The sequence below is a fragment of the Bombus impatiens genome, unplaced genomic scaffold (assembly GCF_000188095.3).
Source record: "Bombus impatiens unplaced genomic scaffold, BIMP_2.2 scf_0135, whole genome shotgun sequence".
Classification (NCBI taxonomy): Eukaryota; Metazoa; Arthropoda; class Insecta; order Hymenoptera; family Apidae; genus Bombus; species Bombus impatiens.
Genome location: NT_176554.1, coordinates 2754920 through 2773399, shown reverse-complemented (window position 1 = coordinate 2773399; position 18480 = coordinate 2754920). Strand labels below are relative to the sequence as shown.

The 18480-nt window shown below is 41.4% G+C and overlaps 1 protein-coding gene across 15 annotated transcripts in view; it reads right to left on the bottom strand.

Annotated features, from left to right (window-relative positions):
- Positions 1-18480, bottom strand: part of LOC100744883 (glutamate-gated chloride channel) — an 88117-nt gene that overhangs the window by 6004 nt on the left and 63633 nt on the right. For 6 of the 15 annotated variants that reach the window (XM_024365331.2, XM_024365338.2, XM_024365339.2 and 3 more), the window contains 8 exons: positions 17724-17788; positions 16776-16996; positions 15529-15611; positions 15296-15436; positions 10232-10324; positions 7765-7917; positions 6349-6563; positions 926-976 (listed from right to left, as the gene is read on the bottom strand). In XM_024365331.2, the coding sequence (XP_024221099.1) occupies positions 926-976; positions 6349-6563; positions 7765-7917; positions 10232-10324; positions 15296-15436; positions 15529-15611; positions 16776-16996; positions 17724-17788 (1022 nt within the window). The remainder of the gene's footprint in view (positions 1-925; positions 977-6348; positions 6564-7764; positions 7918-10231; positions 10325-15295; positions 15437-15528; positions 15612-16775; positions 16997-17723; positions 17789-18480) is intronic. The other 9 variants (XM_033319015.1, XM_033319016.1, XM_003486890.4 and 6 more) reach the window with 3 other exon arrangements.

Here is an 18480-nt window from a genome sequence, read left to right as displayed (position 1 = left end):
AAAAAAAAAAAAAAAAAAAAAAAAAAAAAAAAAACACGAAGAGGATTTATAGCATTCTTGCGTCTTTCAGACGACAAGTCCAAGAAACGTACAGTTAAAATATCTTTCACGGTAGATACACGGAGAGTAAAAGAAGAAACGTATCCAACGATCGGTACAAAAATACGCAATCTCATTTTAAGGAAGATCAACGATCTCGAGAAGTAGAAAAGAACGACTCGAAGAATAAAAGCCGATGAATCGAGATATTCGTCGTTTCGAACCAACCGACTTTGTCCCGACCCAATTTTTCATACCGGTAAAACCATCCAACGCGTTGCACAATCCAAGACAGCGGAACGCTCTGTACACTAATTTTGTCAATTTCTAATTCCTGTATATTATGTACATATAAATATATATACATAAAGGTAAAATTGAAATTCATCGGAACACCTCTGCTTGTGAAAAGCTGTTCTATAAAATGCGTAGCGAAGGGAGGCTAGAGAAAGATAAAGGTTCCTCCCGTTCTCTCGAATCCATAGCAGGAGAGAACGAGTGCTCGTGTTACGGTGTGTAAGGTATACTCGAGAGTGTCAGGTAGGCGTGTACGTATATGTGGGTCTACGTGGTTCGTCAGGACGCGGTTAAGACCTTGCACGTGCACACCACTTTTTCCTTTGCGGATGGTGATATCACCAACGAAAGAACGAGAAACAGAGAGAAAGAGAAAATATGGAGAAAAAGAAAGGTTACACCGGCGTGGCACGGTTTTGCCCGTATTTCGAGGCAATAGGAATTCGAAAGTCATCTGTTTCGGCGGACTCCGAAGACGAGGACCGGTGTCGAACCGTGTCGAATCGACGGCTAAGAAAGTAATCCGTAAGGGTGAAACGCGATAACGCGCGAAGTCGTGACCGCGCCCTAATGCTATGGGGGGTCTTACCAAGGGGCTGGCCAATATTATCCCTATCCTGCTGAGCACCGCTGGGAGCCGCTGTAACATCACAGACACCAAACAAAGAGACTTACTCACCAACATTTCCACCAACCAAATTCTTACTAATCGTGTGTGTGTAACAACGTGTTTGTCTTTCTCTTATCATCGCTTTTCTCTTTATTGTTCGTTCTTTGCTTTCTTTTCTTGTCTTTTTTTTTTTTTTTTTTTTTTTGTTTGTTCTGTCGTTTTTACGTTTTTACAGGACGGGGAAGGTATCGTTCGTATCTTTTCTTTTTCTCGGTTTTTCGCTTTTTTTCCTGCTCCTTTTTTGGTATCTCTCTCGTTCTAGTCGTATTTTTTTTTGTTCTTTCGTAGAGATTCTTTCGTTATCGACACGCGATTACCACGCGACAAAGTTACTCGAGAAGCGTTACTCTTGGATTCTCCGAGACTTGCGACTTTTACGTTCTTACGATCGAATACCACCGTGTGATCATCGTCGTTCTTCGACGTCCAGTTCTAATCTAATCGATCTATTTTTATTATCCGTCTCCTCGACAGCCTGTTTTATAGCGTTCGCGAAAACCTCTACCGCGACTCAACTCTCGTCGACTGAATTCTCGTTAGCGCGTTACCTCCTTTCCGTGTTTCTCGTAACCGACCGTTTTTTCCGAAAGTTAATAAGACTTAGGATGCACGAGACTGATCTAAAGACGCCCGTCGTCGATTACTATCGTCGCGTCAGCTTCGTTTCTTCGCATCTAGTCCATTTACGATCGCGAATCGTCGATCGATTGTATTGTACATGCAAGAAACACAAACACAATACGATCTGCCACAGCGGAGTAAGAACCCTGGTCATTGGATTTCTCGCGATCCCGACAGAACCGTAAAAATGAAAAGAGGAGGTAATTGGCTGTACGATCGTTGCGACACGGCGATAACTCGTGCGTGTGTATGCGTTACGAACGTATGAATTCGTTTTCGAATCTTTATCGGATCGAATCTTCGTTAAATGGAATCGAGAATCGAATTGGAACGAAATTGATTGCTCTGTACAAAGTTCCGCTAAAGTGCATAACGTCTGTACATAATATACAGTTACATATATTTGAATATATTCGATGATATAGAAAATATTCCTCGTTTTATGTCTGCATTCCGAGCGTACGATTATTCGTGACTCTCACTGTACGTATAAAGTGACTGACGAATATATTTCAACATCTGTCATTGGAAACTTTTACGAATATATTACGAGTGTTATACGAAACTCTGTGAAATTTCATTAGCACTGTAACGAGACACGATTGTCATAATTACATCGGCCAAATTCGAAACTAAACTTCGAAACGTTGCACAGATAACGTGCACTCGTTTAGCGAGACATCGGTATACAGCACGAGCAGTGGTTTCAAACGTATGTACGCTCGTACGTTTTGAATAACTTTCAAAGTATCTGGACATTTGCTTCTCTTCGACGAGGATATGCAGCTGAATAACCAGAAATGAACATTTCTAATCGTTCTCGCTTTTATCATAGGGTAGTGTATGTACGTTACGATTATGTTACGACATGGCGAATAATCGTCTCGTTACGATACCAACGAAAGTTCAAAATATTTGATATAACATAAATGACCCGTTCTCCTCGATCAAACCATCTTACGTAGCATTTCTTCGTTTTTCAAGGCAGATTGGAATATTCAAAGTTCCTCGTTTCCTTTAGCTCCAAAATAAAGTTACATCGTACTGTTCGATAAGAAACAACGATCAAATATTTGAAATCGAAGAAGGACAAAGATGATGGAAAAGGAAGAAGAGGATGACAAGAAAGCTTCGATCCTCTTCAGTTTCAAAATGGTAGATAAGACGTTTTGATTAAGGAGGGCAGGATTATGATATATTCGCGAAAAGTTTCATAGAAGTAGATCTTGCAGGATGTTCGATAGTTTCGTCAGTCACGATATCTCGCGATCGTAACACGCAGACACGCTGGAGAGAAATTTTCCATAAAATGATCGAGTATCGGAAACGATGGTGCGCGGCTATACCCGGGAAAGAAAAAACCGTATCGCTGTTCAGGTTAAAGATTGTAAGAATAAAGATTAGAAAATAGAGAAGATTATATAGAGAACAAGAGGGGGGGCCAAAGAGTGTGAAATTGTTGGAGACATGCAAATACTGCAGCCTCGATCGAACCCGACGAGAGTACGAAAAGTTCTTGAAAAATCTCACACGAGACCGTCGTCCTTCTTTTAAATTTCACGCTACATACCGTCACGTACTACTTACTGTTTCATACTTGCGATTCAAGTTTTAATCTGAACAAACGAACCGCGGATTTTTATGCATTCAAGGATAATCGAAAAGCGTTGAAAACGCGCGCAATACGTTCAAGTATATGAAATATAGAAAGTTCGACACCCGTTTCTATTCTTTCGTTCGTTTCGTAGGTAAAAAATTGAATTTGCATAAATATCCGCGGTCTACCAATAAAATAGAATTTCCAGAAATTATATTTCGCCGTTTACTCGTGCGCCGATTTCTCAAGAAGATTTCCTACTTTTCACCGTGTGTTATAACGCACGAATCTCGTCGATCGTATTGCGAAATTGGGAAGGAAATAAGGTGTAAGTCCTTTTGGGAGAAAGAGACAATCGAAAGAAACTATATATAGACATAGGCGTAGAGTTTCGAGAGATGCAGCGATTATTGAGTAACAAACCATACCGTGTCTGTGCAATGTTCACGCCAACGAGATCACATGTGCGAGATCAACGCGATGCGAACGCGATAAAAAAAAAAAAGAACGTTGTTTATCTTAGCGATTACTCGATATAACGCGCGATATCCTCAAAGCACGATTCCATTTCTGCAAAATCGAAGCGATTTAACGGTCGATGCCCATTCAGGAGATAGAGGAAGATCGTGCTTCGATGAATTTTTATTGCGTTCACATCAAATTACGCTTTCGTTCTTTACCTGCTTTTTTTCTTCCTTTCTATACTCGTACACTTCGCGTGTCTCGCGACAAAATTGGCGACCGTCCGCGACGTTCTTCTTTACACAGTTAGGATTTCTCGACGCATTCCACGATTTTCCAGAGACGATGTAGAAATGCATTGGCAAAGATCACGAGAGAAGCGAGCTAATCTTCTCGAACGTATGGCTACGTATCTGTTGCGTTGTCGCGTAAATTCCTCCTGTATTTATACATATATTATGCACATTGTGCGGGAGAAATTTATGCTACGACCCGGTAGATAGCTGCATTATGTATATACCGCTTTAGAACGATATTCTTTTAGGTATTCTTCGAGATGTTTTCCCAAACAGATTTTTAAACCTTTTATACCGATTTGTTGCACGCATATTTATTGATATTCGAGGGATATTCGCCATCTTTTTAATTATATTTATAATAATTATATTACAGTTCCTCTAAAACAGAATATTTTCTACCGGCTGACACGACGCTGGTCATTCTACTTATTCGAGGAAATTTTACATAATGGCACATAAATGGCGTAATTTTCATTACTTTCGCTCAAAAGGGAGAAAGAACGACGAATATTCCGCAAAAGTTAATGAATATACGCGAGAAAAAAAGCGATACAAAGAGCCTCGCAATTTCTCCGGGGAAAGATCCCGAAAATTCGTGAAAAATATCGTTCTAAAGCGCGTATAACCCGTTAATTACGTTGCGTGGCTTCCGTTGAATTTTGTTCACCGACGAAACGCGACCAACGATCTGCTCGCCCCTCTCGTTACGCGTGAAAACGAGAAAGTTGAATTTCGCGTGGAACGAAAAAGGTGCGGTCCGATCATCGACGAAGAACAAACTCGGTGTTAATCGAGTCGTCGAATGGAAGATGCACTGTGGTCGACTATTGCGAGTGTGTGTATCGTCGTCGTCTGCCGAGATAAAAGAAAAGTCTATGGTACTGGTGATTACTGCGCGAGAACGTAAATAGCGAAGGATTTCGACTGTTCGGTGTCAATCGCGCGATCAATTCCCTCGAATGGAACTGGACGCGCGCTTCCTTTACCCCTGGCATCCATCGAAGATGCTTTCTCTCGTCCAAGTGTCGTCGAGGAGAATATCTAACTCTTGTTCCACTTCGAATCATACGTAGGATAAAAAATATTCCGCGATTCCAGCCACAAGAGTACGAGATTCGTCGATTTGTCTCTCGTTTATTCTCGCTGGCGATCACTTGGATTGGTCGACGAGTCAAATCGAACTTTCATCGGTTTACGAGAGAAAAGGTTCGCGATACTCGAGGGCTCGCGTTACGTAGCGGTGAAGGGAACGTAATAATAAAAACGTAATGATCCTAGAAACTGAAAACTCGAAAGGGATTAGCGTGGAATCGATCGAAACGGAATTACGAAGTAATAAAGAAGCGTGGGTTCGTCAAAGAGACGGAGACAGAGAATAAATACGTAATGGTAATGGTAATACGTTCTCCATCAAACGTAACAGCGTTAAATCGACTACGAATATTAAAGTAATGCGAAATGTAAAACGTCATCGTACGAGTAGAAAATATATGGGAAAGTTAAGTATATCCGACGCGAAAGTATCGGTTTGCGATATAGATTCGTCCTGTTTTTATATTTCAATTTTATCGCGACGTATGTAATGTAACGTGTAAGAACAGGACGAATTTATCTTACGACCCGATTCTTTGCTTCCCAAAATAACGTTTCATCCGTTCGTTGTCTCTTACCGAATGACAAAGAAAATTCGTCGATCGTTTTTTTATTTTCGATTGACACGATATTCGTACGTATCTTCTCGCGTATTCGTATAGTAACGTTTCGCATCTCGGAAACCTTGATACCTTTAGTCGGCACACTGTTATCGCGTTTCCGTGGAAAACCTACTGCCAGACGTAGCAAGTAGGGACGAAGGCGCGATAAGAAACGAAAAAGAAACGGACGAGATCGGATGCGACAAAACGAGACGCGGGGAAACAAGAAACGACGAAAACCAAGAGAAGAAGGTACAAGAACGGACCGAATCGAACGAAAGAGAGAAACGACACGGACGAAAGTAAACAGCGGACACAGTGACGAATGATTGGAAGATCGTAAACCATTGGTGGTGACAAAACGGCAAATGTCAGGAGTAAAACGCATAGACAGAATAACGTAACAGAATCGGAGCAAGCGAATCTTAAGACTCGAGGGCATGAAGCGTCGCTCGTAGGTTTCGGTTAAATCATAGTAAACAATAAGAACACGGAAAATAGAGATAGCCAGAAGGAAAGACGAGAAACAAAAAAGAAAAGGGACAAGAAGAGAAACGATAAAGACAGTGGGTCGAAAACGTACGAAACGTATAAGTGTGGGAAATAGAAATATGCAACGTGGTGTCGGCGTGGTATCGACATCGCGCGCACGTCGCTGAGCAAAAGTACCTGGGTGACGGGATTCTCTCCAGGACGATAGACGACATTGTGCATCGGCCGTTTACGGCCGACGTAATTCACGCAGACGAACTCGAGCAAGCTGGCGTAGATGAAGCACATACAAACGCCATCCCACACGTTCATGGCAGTTAAGTTCGACACGACGGGCAGCGTCGAGCGGAAACCGTTCGACGTCGTGAAGAAGTTGAGCATCGTCGTCACACCTGCGAACAGTTCGTTCCGGCTTTTTGTCTTTTTCTTTCTTCCTCCACCTCTTTCTTAACGACATCGGCTCCTCCGCCTTACTTCTGCGCAATACCAACTTTTAAGATTAGTTTCTTTCTCTCTTGAGACCTAATTAAGGAAAGTACTTCCCTCCGATTCGCTTCTTAAAAGTCGAACAAACGGATAAAGTACTTAGTCGTAGGGACGAATTCTCTTTCTCTTTCATTTCGCAAGACAGCTGTACAAACCGTTGGAGATTTAACGCGTTGACTGCCACGCGAATTTCATTAGAAATAGATATTTTAACAACAACGACAAGAACGTGCGACGATGATCGTAAAGGCAACGAGGAGGATTCGTACGAACATACGCTTTGTCCGTCTTCGTTTGCGAGATGCAACGAATCTTCTGTTCCGATTTCGCGTCGTCCAGTCACCTTTGCAGAAGACGTTGAAAACGTTGCGTTTGCATTTACCACGTTGCATTTCCAGGTAAATCTGTGGACGCGTTGTCATGCAGCCGGTTACACTCCGGACGGCTGCCGGCGTTTCCCCGATTTCTTGAAAACTTTGCTCTATCCTGGACTGTAATGTTTCAACAATTTCGATAGGTGTTGCGTACGCGATAGATTCGTTGTATCTCAAAAACGAAGAAGACGGACGAAGCGTACGTTCGTACGAGAACCTTTTCCATTGTTCTAGTGCAGAAGTGCACAATCGGCTGCCGAAGTGAGTCCCACGTGTTCTGGTACACCCTGTATATTCGGATGTCGGATAAATCTTAAACCTTTTCTAGGCGCGAGAAACAAACTCCGTCCCAATAATTCGTAATGACGCAATTAAACCAAATATCCATTCTATCTAATAATTTTCTACCATTTATAGTGTGATGCTGTTGTTCCAGCCACTAATTTCTGAGCAAGAAAAAATGCTGTCTCAGAAAGGGCTTCGAGACTTATCCGACAACTCAACGTTTTATCCTGGAAGCTGCAATACGTTAAAATACACTGCACCATAACGATTAATTTCTCTAGCGATATTACACTGTACCTGCGCACTTTTCTCTGACAATGTTATCCAAATCATTCGCATTATGGACACGATCTTTCTAGTCCTTGAAATGTATCTTATCTTAATCGCGATGCGGGTCATCGATGACCACCGTGGTAGTCAACGTGTTAAAAGACATAGTCGAGCTTACCGATCATTACTCGCGCTGGCACCGCATTCCATTCAAGCCAGAAGGTTATGAAGGAGCTGGTCACCAAAATGATACCCGGGATGAAGACTGTTGTGAAGTAGAAGGCACGATCTCGCGTAAAAATCAGATCCACCTTCAGGCAGCTGTAGTTACCTATTGTGCGTTACATTCACATTACGATTCTATCATTGCGCTGACGCGAACAGCGAGCAATTAGTTCGATGGCGCTAAACAAGCGATTAGAATGTGAGATTATCCTTTTAAACGACATGGTTAAAGATAAGTTCAATGGAGAATCAAAGCAGATTCTGCTTTTTAAAGTATCGAATTATTTTCCTAGATTCTTTAACTTCGTCGTCGTGACGTTATCTTCAGTCTCGTCTTGTTTCGGTTTTTCTCTTTGCTTGGTAAAACACCGTCGAATTTCGCGCTAACAATGAGACGACCGTAATCGACGCTCCAAAAAGATGTTCGCTTTCTCGACGAGTTTTCTTGGCTTACTTTGAATCGGTAAATAGTTCTGTTTGCGCAATGCCGCGGGTAGGCTGATATCGGCATTCGTGGATCTCCCTCGGAGAACTCAGCTTTGTGACAAGGGGGACATAAACGAGAGAGAGAAAAAAAAAAGAGAAAAAATAGAGTAGGAACAAGAGGTCACTGTCGTGTCGCCAATCTTTCGCAACGAAGCTCCACATTCGCGAAAGCGTTTCAAGCCGAGCTAGATCTTAACGCGTGAACAGGATGAAAGTTCAAGGGAACAGGTGAACGTGAATCGAGGGACAACATCCAAGTCTCAAATAATAATTTCTATCGAAATCAACGCAACTGATAAGACCGAACGTACCAGGAGAATTGTTTCAATTATTTCGCATAACCAATCGTTGACCATCGACAAAAAGAACCAGGAGATGGTGATGTGCGTAGCGAAAAATTGATCTCGTCGATCGAAATTCAACGGTCCAACGATGCTGTACGATCTCTTTTCGTGGTATGAATAAAAAAAAAGAGGAAAAAAAAAGATGACGAAGAATGGAGCAACTATAATGAAGCAGAAGCGAAGCATAGGCTAAACGATTGAAACAAATACGGTTCGAATCACGTCCAGCATGTAATACTCGTATTTGGAACTAACGTGTAGGTTGAACGCTAACACGACTTACATACGGTTCAAATACTAATCTTTCGTAACGTTCTAAAGCACGATCTTCTGTCAAGCGATTAACAATCAAGCGTGACATATCCCTATTGGAAATACTAGAAATATCTCGATGTTAGAATTTTTAATCGCTTGACAAAGTCGCAGGCGATAAGACGGTCCGCTTCGACCCTTTGTACTCGTACAACTATCTGTTGCCAGGGAAATCTGTGTAGGAAGAGTGTTTGAAAATTCCTTGTTTATATCAACGTTTAATCGCATGTACGTTCTCGCGATTTCATTTTGGAAAAGATACAGTGGCTCGCGAAAGTACCTATTTGAACGCTTAGTATAGGATACTTTTACGTGTATATATTTGATGTGATATATGAAACGTCTTGAAATTTTATTGCCACCTTAATGGCATACGACTGTAATGTTTAGGTATATTGGAAAATTTAATATCAACGCGAATATGTACGTAGAACGCGTAAGATGTTTATCACATGTGTTTAGTAAAAGATTATTAAAGATAACACGAGTAGCAAGAACGTGAATTGCAAAGATCCGCTAATATGCGAATATCGGATTACGTATGTAAATATTGTGCCATAATAACGTAATTGACTTTGAAAATATTTTTACGGTTTCTGTGTTTCCAGGCTTATTAACTGGCCATCTTCTTATTTCCAACTTGTAAGAAAACAAGATTCGCTTTTCATTTAATCATTCTCACATCTGCTTGAAACTCGATCAATGTTAATGATCAGTCGAGTTTCATTCTGCTAATGAACCTTCAAATGTTTCCTATCGCATCACGCATCCATGTATCGTTTCTGTAAGTGTCGGAGCACTTTCGTGAGCTACTGTACGTACACGGTTCAGGTTGGACGCGAATCGATGTTTTTCGCGTGTCCGTCATAAAATAACGCAAAACGAGTACAAAAAGTTAAAGCTACCGTGACATGACGTTCATAATACGTAACACATCGGATCTATTACTTGGGACAATGTTTCCCAAATTCCTCTATCGTGGACAGTTCTTTCTTTTTTCCTATATTAATTTCCTATATTTAATCCAAGCAAAAAAGAAAAAACACCACAATTTCCTTCCCCGTCCAAGGAAGAGGACGATTTGGGAAGCAGCAACTCTGAGTGTCTAGGCCTGTCTCATGAGTTGGTAAGCTTGGTCCTGTCTCTCTCTCTCTCTCTCCCTTTCATAGCTTATCTAAATCTCTTTCGCGCGGTCTTCTTTTTTTCTTGCGAATATCATCTCTTTTTTTTATTTTTTTTTATAAGAAATACCGTTCATATCGAAGGGGAGGATTTTACCTTGCTCCTCAAATCTGCGCTGGCACAGCGAACACTTTGCGTCCCCAAATTCATCGAACTCGTCCTCGTAGTCGACCACGATCTGTCCCTCAGCTGCAACAGAACAGCCCACGATCTTCCTTCCTCTCTTCTTTCTATCTTTTATTTTATTTATTTTTTTTTTTTTTACTTTTCCTTCTCTTGTTTTCTATTTGCATCTCGTTGTCTTTATCTTTTCTTTGTTTGCTTTTTTTTTTCATATCGCTGTCGAGGGGACGGATAAATCTTGATCTCGAGAGAGGCTCGATCGATATGGCTCTCATGGAAAAGAAAAAGAAGAAAAAAAAAAACTCCGGCGTTTCTTGGAAAAGAATTTCGTGTCAGGAGCTCCAGGAGGGTATCGAAATGTCAAGGATAAGTGGAACGGTATTCGTACCGCACGAATTGAAGCGCGAGCTGAGAATATACTTGCTACACTAAGACGCGTACCCTCTTGACACTGATCAGCGAGCAAGGTTGAAATACCAATAAATGCAATTAACAAGTCGGTAAATCATCGGCTAAATCTTTCCTTCGCGTGTTCTTTCCTTTTCTCTCTATTCCTACAGTGTGAAAGGTGAGTCGTATTTTTGCGTGAACAACGAGAAGACGAAACAGCTGATACGCGTGTACAAGCTGTATGTAAGTTCGACGACGGTTTGATTTCGCGAAGTGTATGTGTATGTGTGTGTGTATGTGTGTGTATACGTGTGAAGCGTTGACTTGTAGGCAAAGACAAATTTGGCGGTGAACGCGGGAAAGTGTAGAGATTCGAAGGTGTGGCAAGATCTATCCGTCCTCCTTGTTCGTTGTCACATGCGGCCGATTTTGATTTTCTATTCTGCGACGATTAAAATTCCGGCAACGATGCCTTCGTCGAATACGAAATAAATCGTGTCTGAATTGTACGGGCACAGAGGAAATTTAATCGTTGGGCTAACTAGACCAAGCATTACCCGCATACCGCCATGGTTGATCCCTTTAGGGTAAAGGAGAAACGCGAGATTAATTCCTTTCGGTCAAGTCTTACGACGTCAACCTGTCCAATCAGTGACCGTTCGTCTTAAGAGCATCGAATTTAGAAAATTTGTCTGGATTAGGTGAAAGAGAAAAGCCGCTCTCTCTCTCTCTGCGACCTGAAACGAAAACGATCTTTCACCTTGTTTCACGTTAATGGTTAGAATAGGTCGATTTCTCTTTGGGAAAAAATAGAGGCGAAATGGTGTTCTGTGTGGTTTTCACTCCACAAGCTGCAGGTATCACGCTTTCGACAAAAACGTTCAAGCTTCTCACTAGTTGCGAAAGCTGTTTAAAGAGCTTATAAGCGACCAAAGTAACGATTACGAAACAATTAGCTCAAACAAGATATCTCGAATCGTTAATTACAGAGCTATTAGCGACACATTCCTTTTTCATTTTTGCTTTTTTCTTTCCTTTTTTTCTTTTCTTTTCTTTTTTTTTTTTTTGTTCTTATCGTAATAGGAAAAAGTCGTATCCGAACGTCTATTGAACTAGTAATCGTCAAAATTATCGAGACTATTTGTCCAGCAAAGCAACGAGAGGCTCGTGTTCACGAGTAAGATATATATATATGTGTGTATTATTCTATAATATGTATATGTATATAATTTGAAGAAATTCGCGACGACACGACGGTGCAAGGAACAGAGCATAGGAGAAAGATGGCATCGGTGAGGGCATTAATGTAATATTAGGTCACTGAAAAATTGAAGGCCTCACCCCAAAAGCAAACCACGGCGGGCTCGGTTATAAAGCGAGACAGGAACCAAGGTTGCCAATATGCACTTTCTAGAGGACTATGTATATTAATCTAGATAGGTATATATTCACATCTAAATATATTAATGTACAAACATATATATAAATATCTGTATATACACACGTAAAGAGAGAGAAAGACAATACGTGTACATACAAGAAATGTATCTACGTCAACTAGAAAGAAAGGTAGAAACAAAAACGAACGTTTCTTATATTTTTTCTTTTCTTTTTTTTTTTCTTTTTTCATAGTTCCGCTACGTCGCATGCAGAGTTCGTTCTTTCTTTTAGATTTTTCCTTCTTTTCTTTTCGATTCTTTTTCGTTGTTCCGATTAATCGTTCCATACGCGCACGAATCTATCGTAGAAAGTTAAGCATACGCATTCTCGCGTTCGCTCGACGCGCCGCTTAATAAGCGTTGCATAAATTTTCGGGTCGTATCGATCCCCGTTTTTCCTTCGTTATTCGAACCTATACTGCGGGATAAGCCAACAAACTCACGAAAACATTTCACGGTCCTTCGTCGAATAAAGCGTCCTATCGTAGTGTCATTCCGGTTGATGCAGTGCAAACAAGGTCAGGCATCGGGTAGAAATTAGCAACGTCACATCGATGTGCACGGCGCATGCATTGCGACTTACCTGGCGATTTAAGGAACGATCGTGAACGCGGTGTATGGAGATTCGTCGTTCTGATGATCGTTGCAAACACGGACGGACAAATGAAATGCGAGCAAAGGGGATAAAGAAGAAAGAAAGTTGGCAAACAGGCCGATGAGCAGAGAGGGGCTTGATGAGACAGCGGAAACGAGGAAACTTAAACGATTGATAAATCTGTTTTCGACTGAAAAAGAAATGCGAATCCGAAAGAAAGGGGATGATAAGAGAAGCTCGAAAACGGACGCCGTTCGGATTCCAAAGGGGAAGATAACGGTGAAATCTCGCCTCCTTTCGAATCTCGGGACGAAGAAATTTCATCCTTCGCGCGGCGTCTGTATTTTCAAGAGAAACGAGAGCTTTCGCGTGGATCAAGCGCGGATCAGACAAAGGCGACGTTATATGAAATGGCCGATAGTTAGCAGATTAGATAAAGGCGAGGGTATGGGAAAAGACGCGAATAATACTAGGAATAATTTTTCGGTAATGCCAGCCGGATTTATCGATCCGCTGGCGTAGTCCTTGGAAACGATGCTGGAATTTTCCAGGAATGCAGCGAAGGTTTAAAGGATGCAGCGCTTCAGGTGCATCGACCTACTACTAACGAGTGATTGCGACTCTTCCTTGAATATTCCATAGGTATTACGGTTTCCAAATTCAGCTACAAGTTATACGACTGTACACTCTTCGTCTTTCTATCGCCTTTTTCCTCTTTTTTTTCCATACGATGTCTTTTTATCGTTCACTTCTTCCGGCATGTTTTCTAACGTAGCAAAACTATCTGCTCAGGCATCGGATTCAAATCGTTTAGGTCATCCTGAAAATTTCCACGATTTTCCAAGCATTGAAAAGATATCACGCAGCACCTCGCATGTCGGATTATATTTCTGGACATTGAAAGTTTCGTTTTTACCATGTCTTAATGATCTTGACAAATCTTTTACGATATCGGTAGATCCAAACAACTTTCGGATTACCTTGTTTCATCATCGAGAAACCTTTAGCGACCTTTGTCCTTGAATACCCTTTGAATAACCTTTAAACGACTTTAACGATCATGTGTCTATGGCATCTTCCGAAGTCACTTTCATTCCATCGGTTTCCTAAATAATTCTGTTAAGAACCTGATGAGAACACTTTTGGGAACAGCAGAACGTTCTGCTTCGTGTTTATGTCGTCAGTAGATTAGGTAGGATAGAACCGTTTAGAAGTAGCAGTTTGACTTTAGCTCCGGGATAAGCGATATCGGAATTATTAATTAAAAGTGGCAACGAGCAAAGATATTGCAACATTGTTCCTTAGGTTTAAGAAACGTAAGATACCTGTATTCAAAACCAAAGGAAAGAAGTTAGAAACAGATTACATCCTGAAAAAATGACACGAATTTTAGGTAATTAAGAGTTCCTTTAAATGTATCACGTTCGCACGAATATATCGACGACCGTGCCTCGATTAGAGCTTTCTCATCTTTGCATATCGTGGACGATTTCATTATTCAAATTCCCGAAACTTTTCGTTTAATTCACCTCGATTTTATCAATAGCATTCAGATTATAAAATTACGAACTTATCGTCGGTGTATCATTACGAATTTGTCGTATTTCTGTAACTCTTGCAAGTAGTTTGGACAAATTTTTCCTGCATGCTAATACTCGGAAACTCTTTGCTTTTACGTTTACACAACCGGACTGAATTTTAGCGGAGGTACACGCGTTGTTTCGGACCGCGTGGTTCAAAGTCGCGAAACCTTCAAGATGACCAATAACGATAATATAAGTAGGCATAATCGCGTCAGGTCGTATAATAGACAATACAATAGTTCAACTCGAGAGTCTTCGAGTGCGTACACAAGCGACACTAAAATCGTTTCCGTGGACTAACGAAATGGCCGTGTTTGGTGCATTGCAACAGTACAGAAGCGTGTCATTTAAGGATGCAGTAAAAATCATAAAAGAGAACTGATAGCGAATAGAAAATGGTATAGTCTCGGCGTCATTCTTTTTCTCTGATTGGTTTCGATTATTTATAATAATTCGATGATAACTCGATAGACCTAACGATGCATTTATCATACTCCAATATCAATAGTATCATCGTACAGTTCAAACAGTTGCGTCAGAGAATCGCGTGACGAATGGAAGATCGTAACGATGTAAATCGCGATTTTCAGAGTTTATTTCTCTCACAGTTAATTAAATTACAATTTTATTCTCCATCGAGATATTTAATTTCATCGATGTGAGAAGATACAATGGATTTCTCGTAACGATAAATAGGCGAATGTCCGGGCAAATTCACGTTCTTGTCAACTGAATGAAAGAAACGAACGTACTAAAGTAGAATAGTAAATATATATAACAGGAAACGTAGATTTCCAGAAGGTTGTTAGATAAGAAATAGAAACGAAGGAATTCACGTGACCGAGGCAATTTCTAGCCAGTTGCATCGGATCTTGAGAATCGAAATACGATACAATTGTCAAAACTGAACGATGATACTTCAAAGATTCTCGTGTTTCAATTATCATCGCTGCCTTCTTTTATCCTAAGTTTCTTTCCTTAGTTTCAAGTATTCACTTTAATAGAATAAACCGTTGATTCCACAACTCACCTCTCCAGCTTACTTTGATCGGACACGTGATTGTCTGGTTCTTAATGAGGTATGCGTTCAGCGACGTTAGACTAGGACTCTTCCGCAACGTACCCTCGTCATTTTTCCACACGTACGTGATCGCCGATTGCTCGTACGATACTAAAGAAGAAGGCAGAAGATTAAGACAGGCTGCACAGAGAAAATGTCGTTTGATCGATCTTAAGAAACGTATTCTTGTAATATTCACTTACTGCTCTCGATCGCGAATGAACACAGTGGGTCATCGAAAGGGAAGATATTGAGTCTACCCTGGCAGGATAGGATGAGATGACGCCTATAAGATCGAAAGTTCTTCGTGAAATCGCGAATGTCGATGATAACATGTTTAATAAGATTATCCAAATCGACGAGTCTTAGACTTCATTTTCGACTTTAAACTTTCATCACGCGGTAATCCGCGTTATCAGCATGTTGCGCTTCGTTAAGGACACTTTCTCAGCTTCGCTTTCTCAGCGCGGATAAGGAAAAACCTTCTTCTCGGATCCGCACCGAAACCACGAAACGGAACAAGGCACAAGGTGTTAATATTAGGCGTATGCAAAACTTTTAGTCTTTTTCTCTCGTCTCCTTCGATTTATATAAGACACGCGCGTTACGAATCGACGTTCGGAATATTTTCCCTCGTTTCGCACGACTTTCCGTCAAGTCTCGGATTCCGTCGCCGGAACACTGACATTGCGACATTTTCCGCAACATTTCGAAAGTGCTGCTCGACTAAAGACCGTCTAAAAGCGACAATCTGTCGGTGTGAGATCTGAAGAGCACGCCGCGTGCGGAAGAATTTCCCAGCTCGTGTTAACACTTTACCGATCGATAGCCTATTAATCGGCCTTTTATCGCCGACAATCTTTCTCATTATTCGAGCAGTAATTTGTTATTTGGTACTAAGGTACCTTGCTAAGTCGCGTCAGTTGCGTTGCTCTGCAAGCTCCCACAGTTTTATACCAATTTGAGAGACTTACCGTTCGCGATGAACGAAAGGAATGGTATTGGAGAGTTTACACCGAAACAGAGCCGGCGTCAGGGAAAATCCGCGTCCGAGCTGCCTGTCGGACGTGCGTATGCCGTTGAACCGCTAGCTGCGAGTAAAGTGTTAAGCAGGGCGATTCCAGCCACGTGCGACCTAACGCTCTCGTCATCGTTTATCTTGCTCAAGGTTGTTTCGCACGGTTATTGTCACCGATCGATCATCAAGTTGGCGTTTCAGATGCGTCAATACCGACCAGACAATTGAAAGGAAAGGTGGCAAACGATATCGGTCGAAGGTAAAATTTTCCACGAACGCCCGATGAAAAGACTAAAACTTTGGCGTACACGCAATAACGCGATCGAAAGCCGAAGAATCAGAAATATGCCGTTCCAAATAATCACCGTAAAGTCTAGATTGCCTTTCGATATAGAAACGCATCGGCTTGCAATAGAAAATGGAGATAAATACCGCATAAGGTAGTTGACCGTGCCGTTGCGATATATCCGAAGGGCAAAATGAACTGGTATGAGCGGGTCCTTGAAGTCTCCGTGCATTATGAAGTACGTGTCCGGCAACCAGATATCATCGTAATGATGAATCGCATTCAAGTACTCGTACTGCGACCGATTGCTGTATCGTAATCGCGGGTCGTACCACTGTTGTTGCAGCAGGAATTCCACCTCGTATTTCTGTCGATAAAAGAAACGCAAGGACCGTTACGAAATTCCAACGATCATCGTCGAATGAAATATGTAGAGGGGCACGTTTTAGCGGCCTTGGTGCACCTGGTGTGTCCACGAAAGATTTACGGCGACGCGTTTCGCTATTTCTCTCCTACGACGATAAGTTTCGACGAGCCAACTTATCTCATCGAAAGGACGAAAAATATAAAACGAACCGCTCGTTCCACGATATTATAAAATCAAGGTGTGAAAGTTACGCTGCTTCTCATGAAAAATGAATTTTTTCGGGAAATTTTAAGGTACAACTGTTATCTTTAATCGCTAGTACGAACATAGCGATATTTAAATATATCTAAAGGCGAAGTACTCTCACCGTTTCCCATTTAAACAAAAGCGAACAATTTTCCATAATTTTTTCGAGAAAATTTAAGAAGTAACTGTCACTTGCGGTCCCTGGTATAAACGCAGTTATAAATACGAATTTTTCATCCTGATCTTTACGCGTATAACGATCACTCAAGAAGCCAGTCAATTCTTACACGCCATTGTAGTGATCCGTAGATTGTTTAGCTTTAGTTCTGTTTTACGTTTCGAAACTATGCGAAACCAAGTGCAATTTTGTAGGCCATCAGGCTGAAATAAATAAATACGATACAACAGGAACGTTGAGTCGGACAGACGCACAACATTCGTACGCGTGGACAGATTTAATGAGAGAAAATTGGTCAATTACCAAACTGGATTCGTCGGGAGAAGCCAAACTTAACAAGAGCACGCTCACGTTTACGGTCAAGGTTCCTGAAACACAGTGTACGATTGAGATTAAAGGCTCCACCGGGCACTTGTTCGAAGCAATCACCAGAAGAGCACGCTAATTCGAAAAAGAACATTCTTCGGAGGGGAGACATCTCGCATCGGGAAAGGGAATCGGCATTACTCAGAAAGTTGCTGGCTAATCTTTTAACTTCGACATAGTCTCACTTGCAAACATCGGTTGAAACGTGTTTGACATCAAGCGGTGGCAAAGCAGAAATAGTCTCGGTTTCCCTAACTCGTGCGAGTGACTTGTAAACCGATCGATCGATCGAAGGTACACTATGGTTTACGAAAGCGTTTGAACCTGCTATGAGACAACTTTTATGCCGCGTATCGCGTGTGCTCTATAAAACAACGCATCTTGAAAATTCGTTGCCACTGTAACGTGACGTGACTGGCACGATCGTATCGAACGAAAATTTCAAAGCGATTCCAAAATGTACATACAAGTTGCGACATGTTTATTGCGAATATACGTCGGATAAAGAGTTAGTACGCGACATGAACAGCCGTCTCAAGTATGCAACAAGTGTCAAACATCGTCTTAGGGAATATTTTATCAACGTTTATTAATGTAATGGTTAATCGACTCCTTGACGAGTTTCCTGACGAAATATACAGAGTGTACGGTAACGTTTCAAGGGACTCATCTCCAGAGTGGACAGCAGACACGA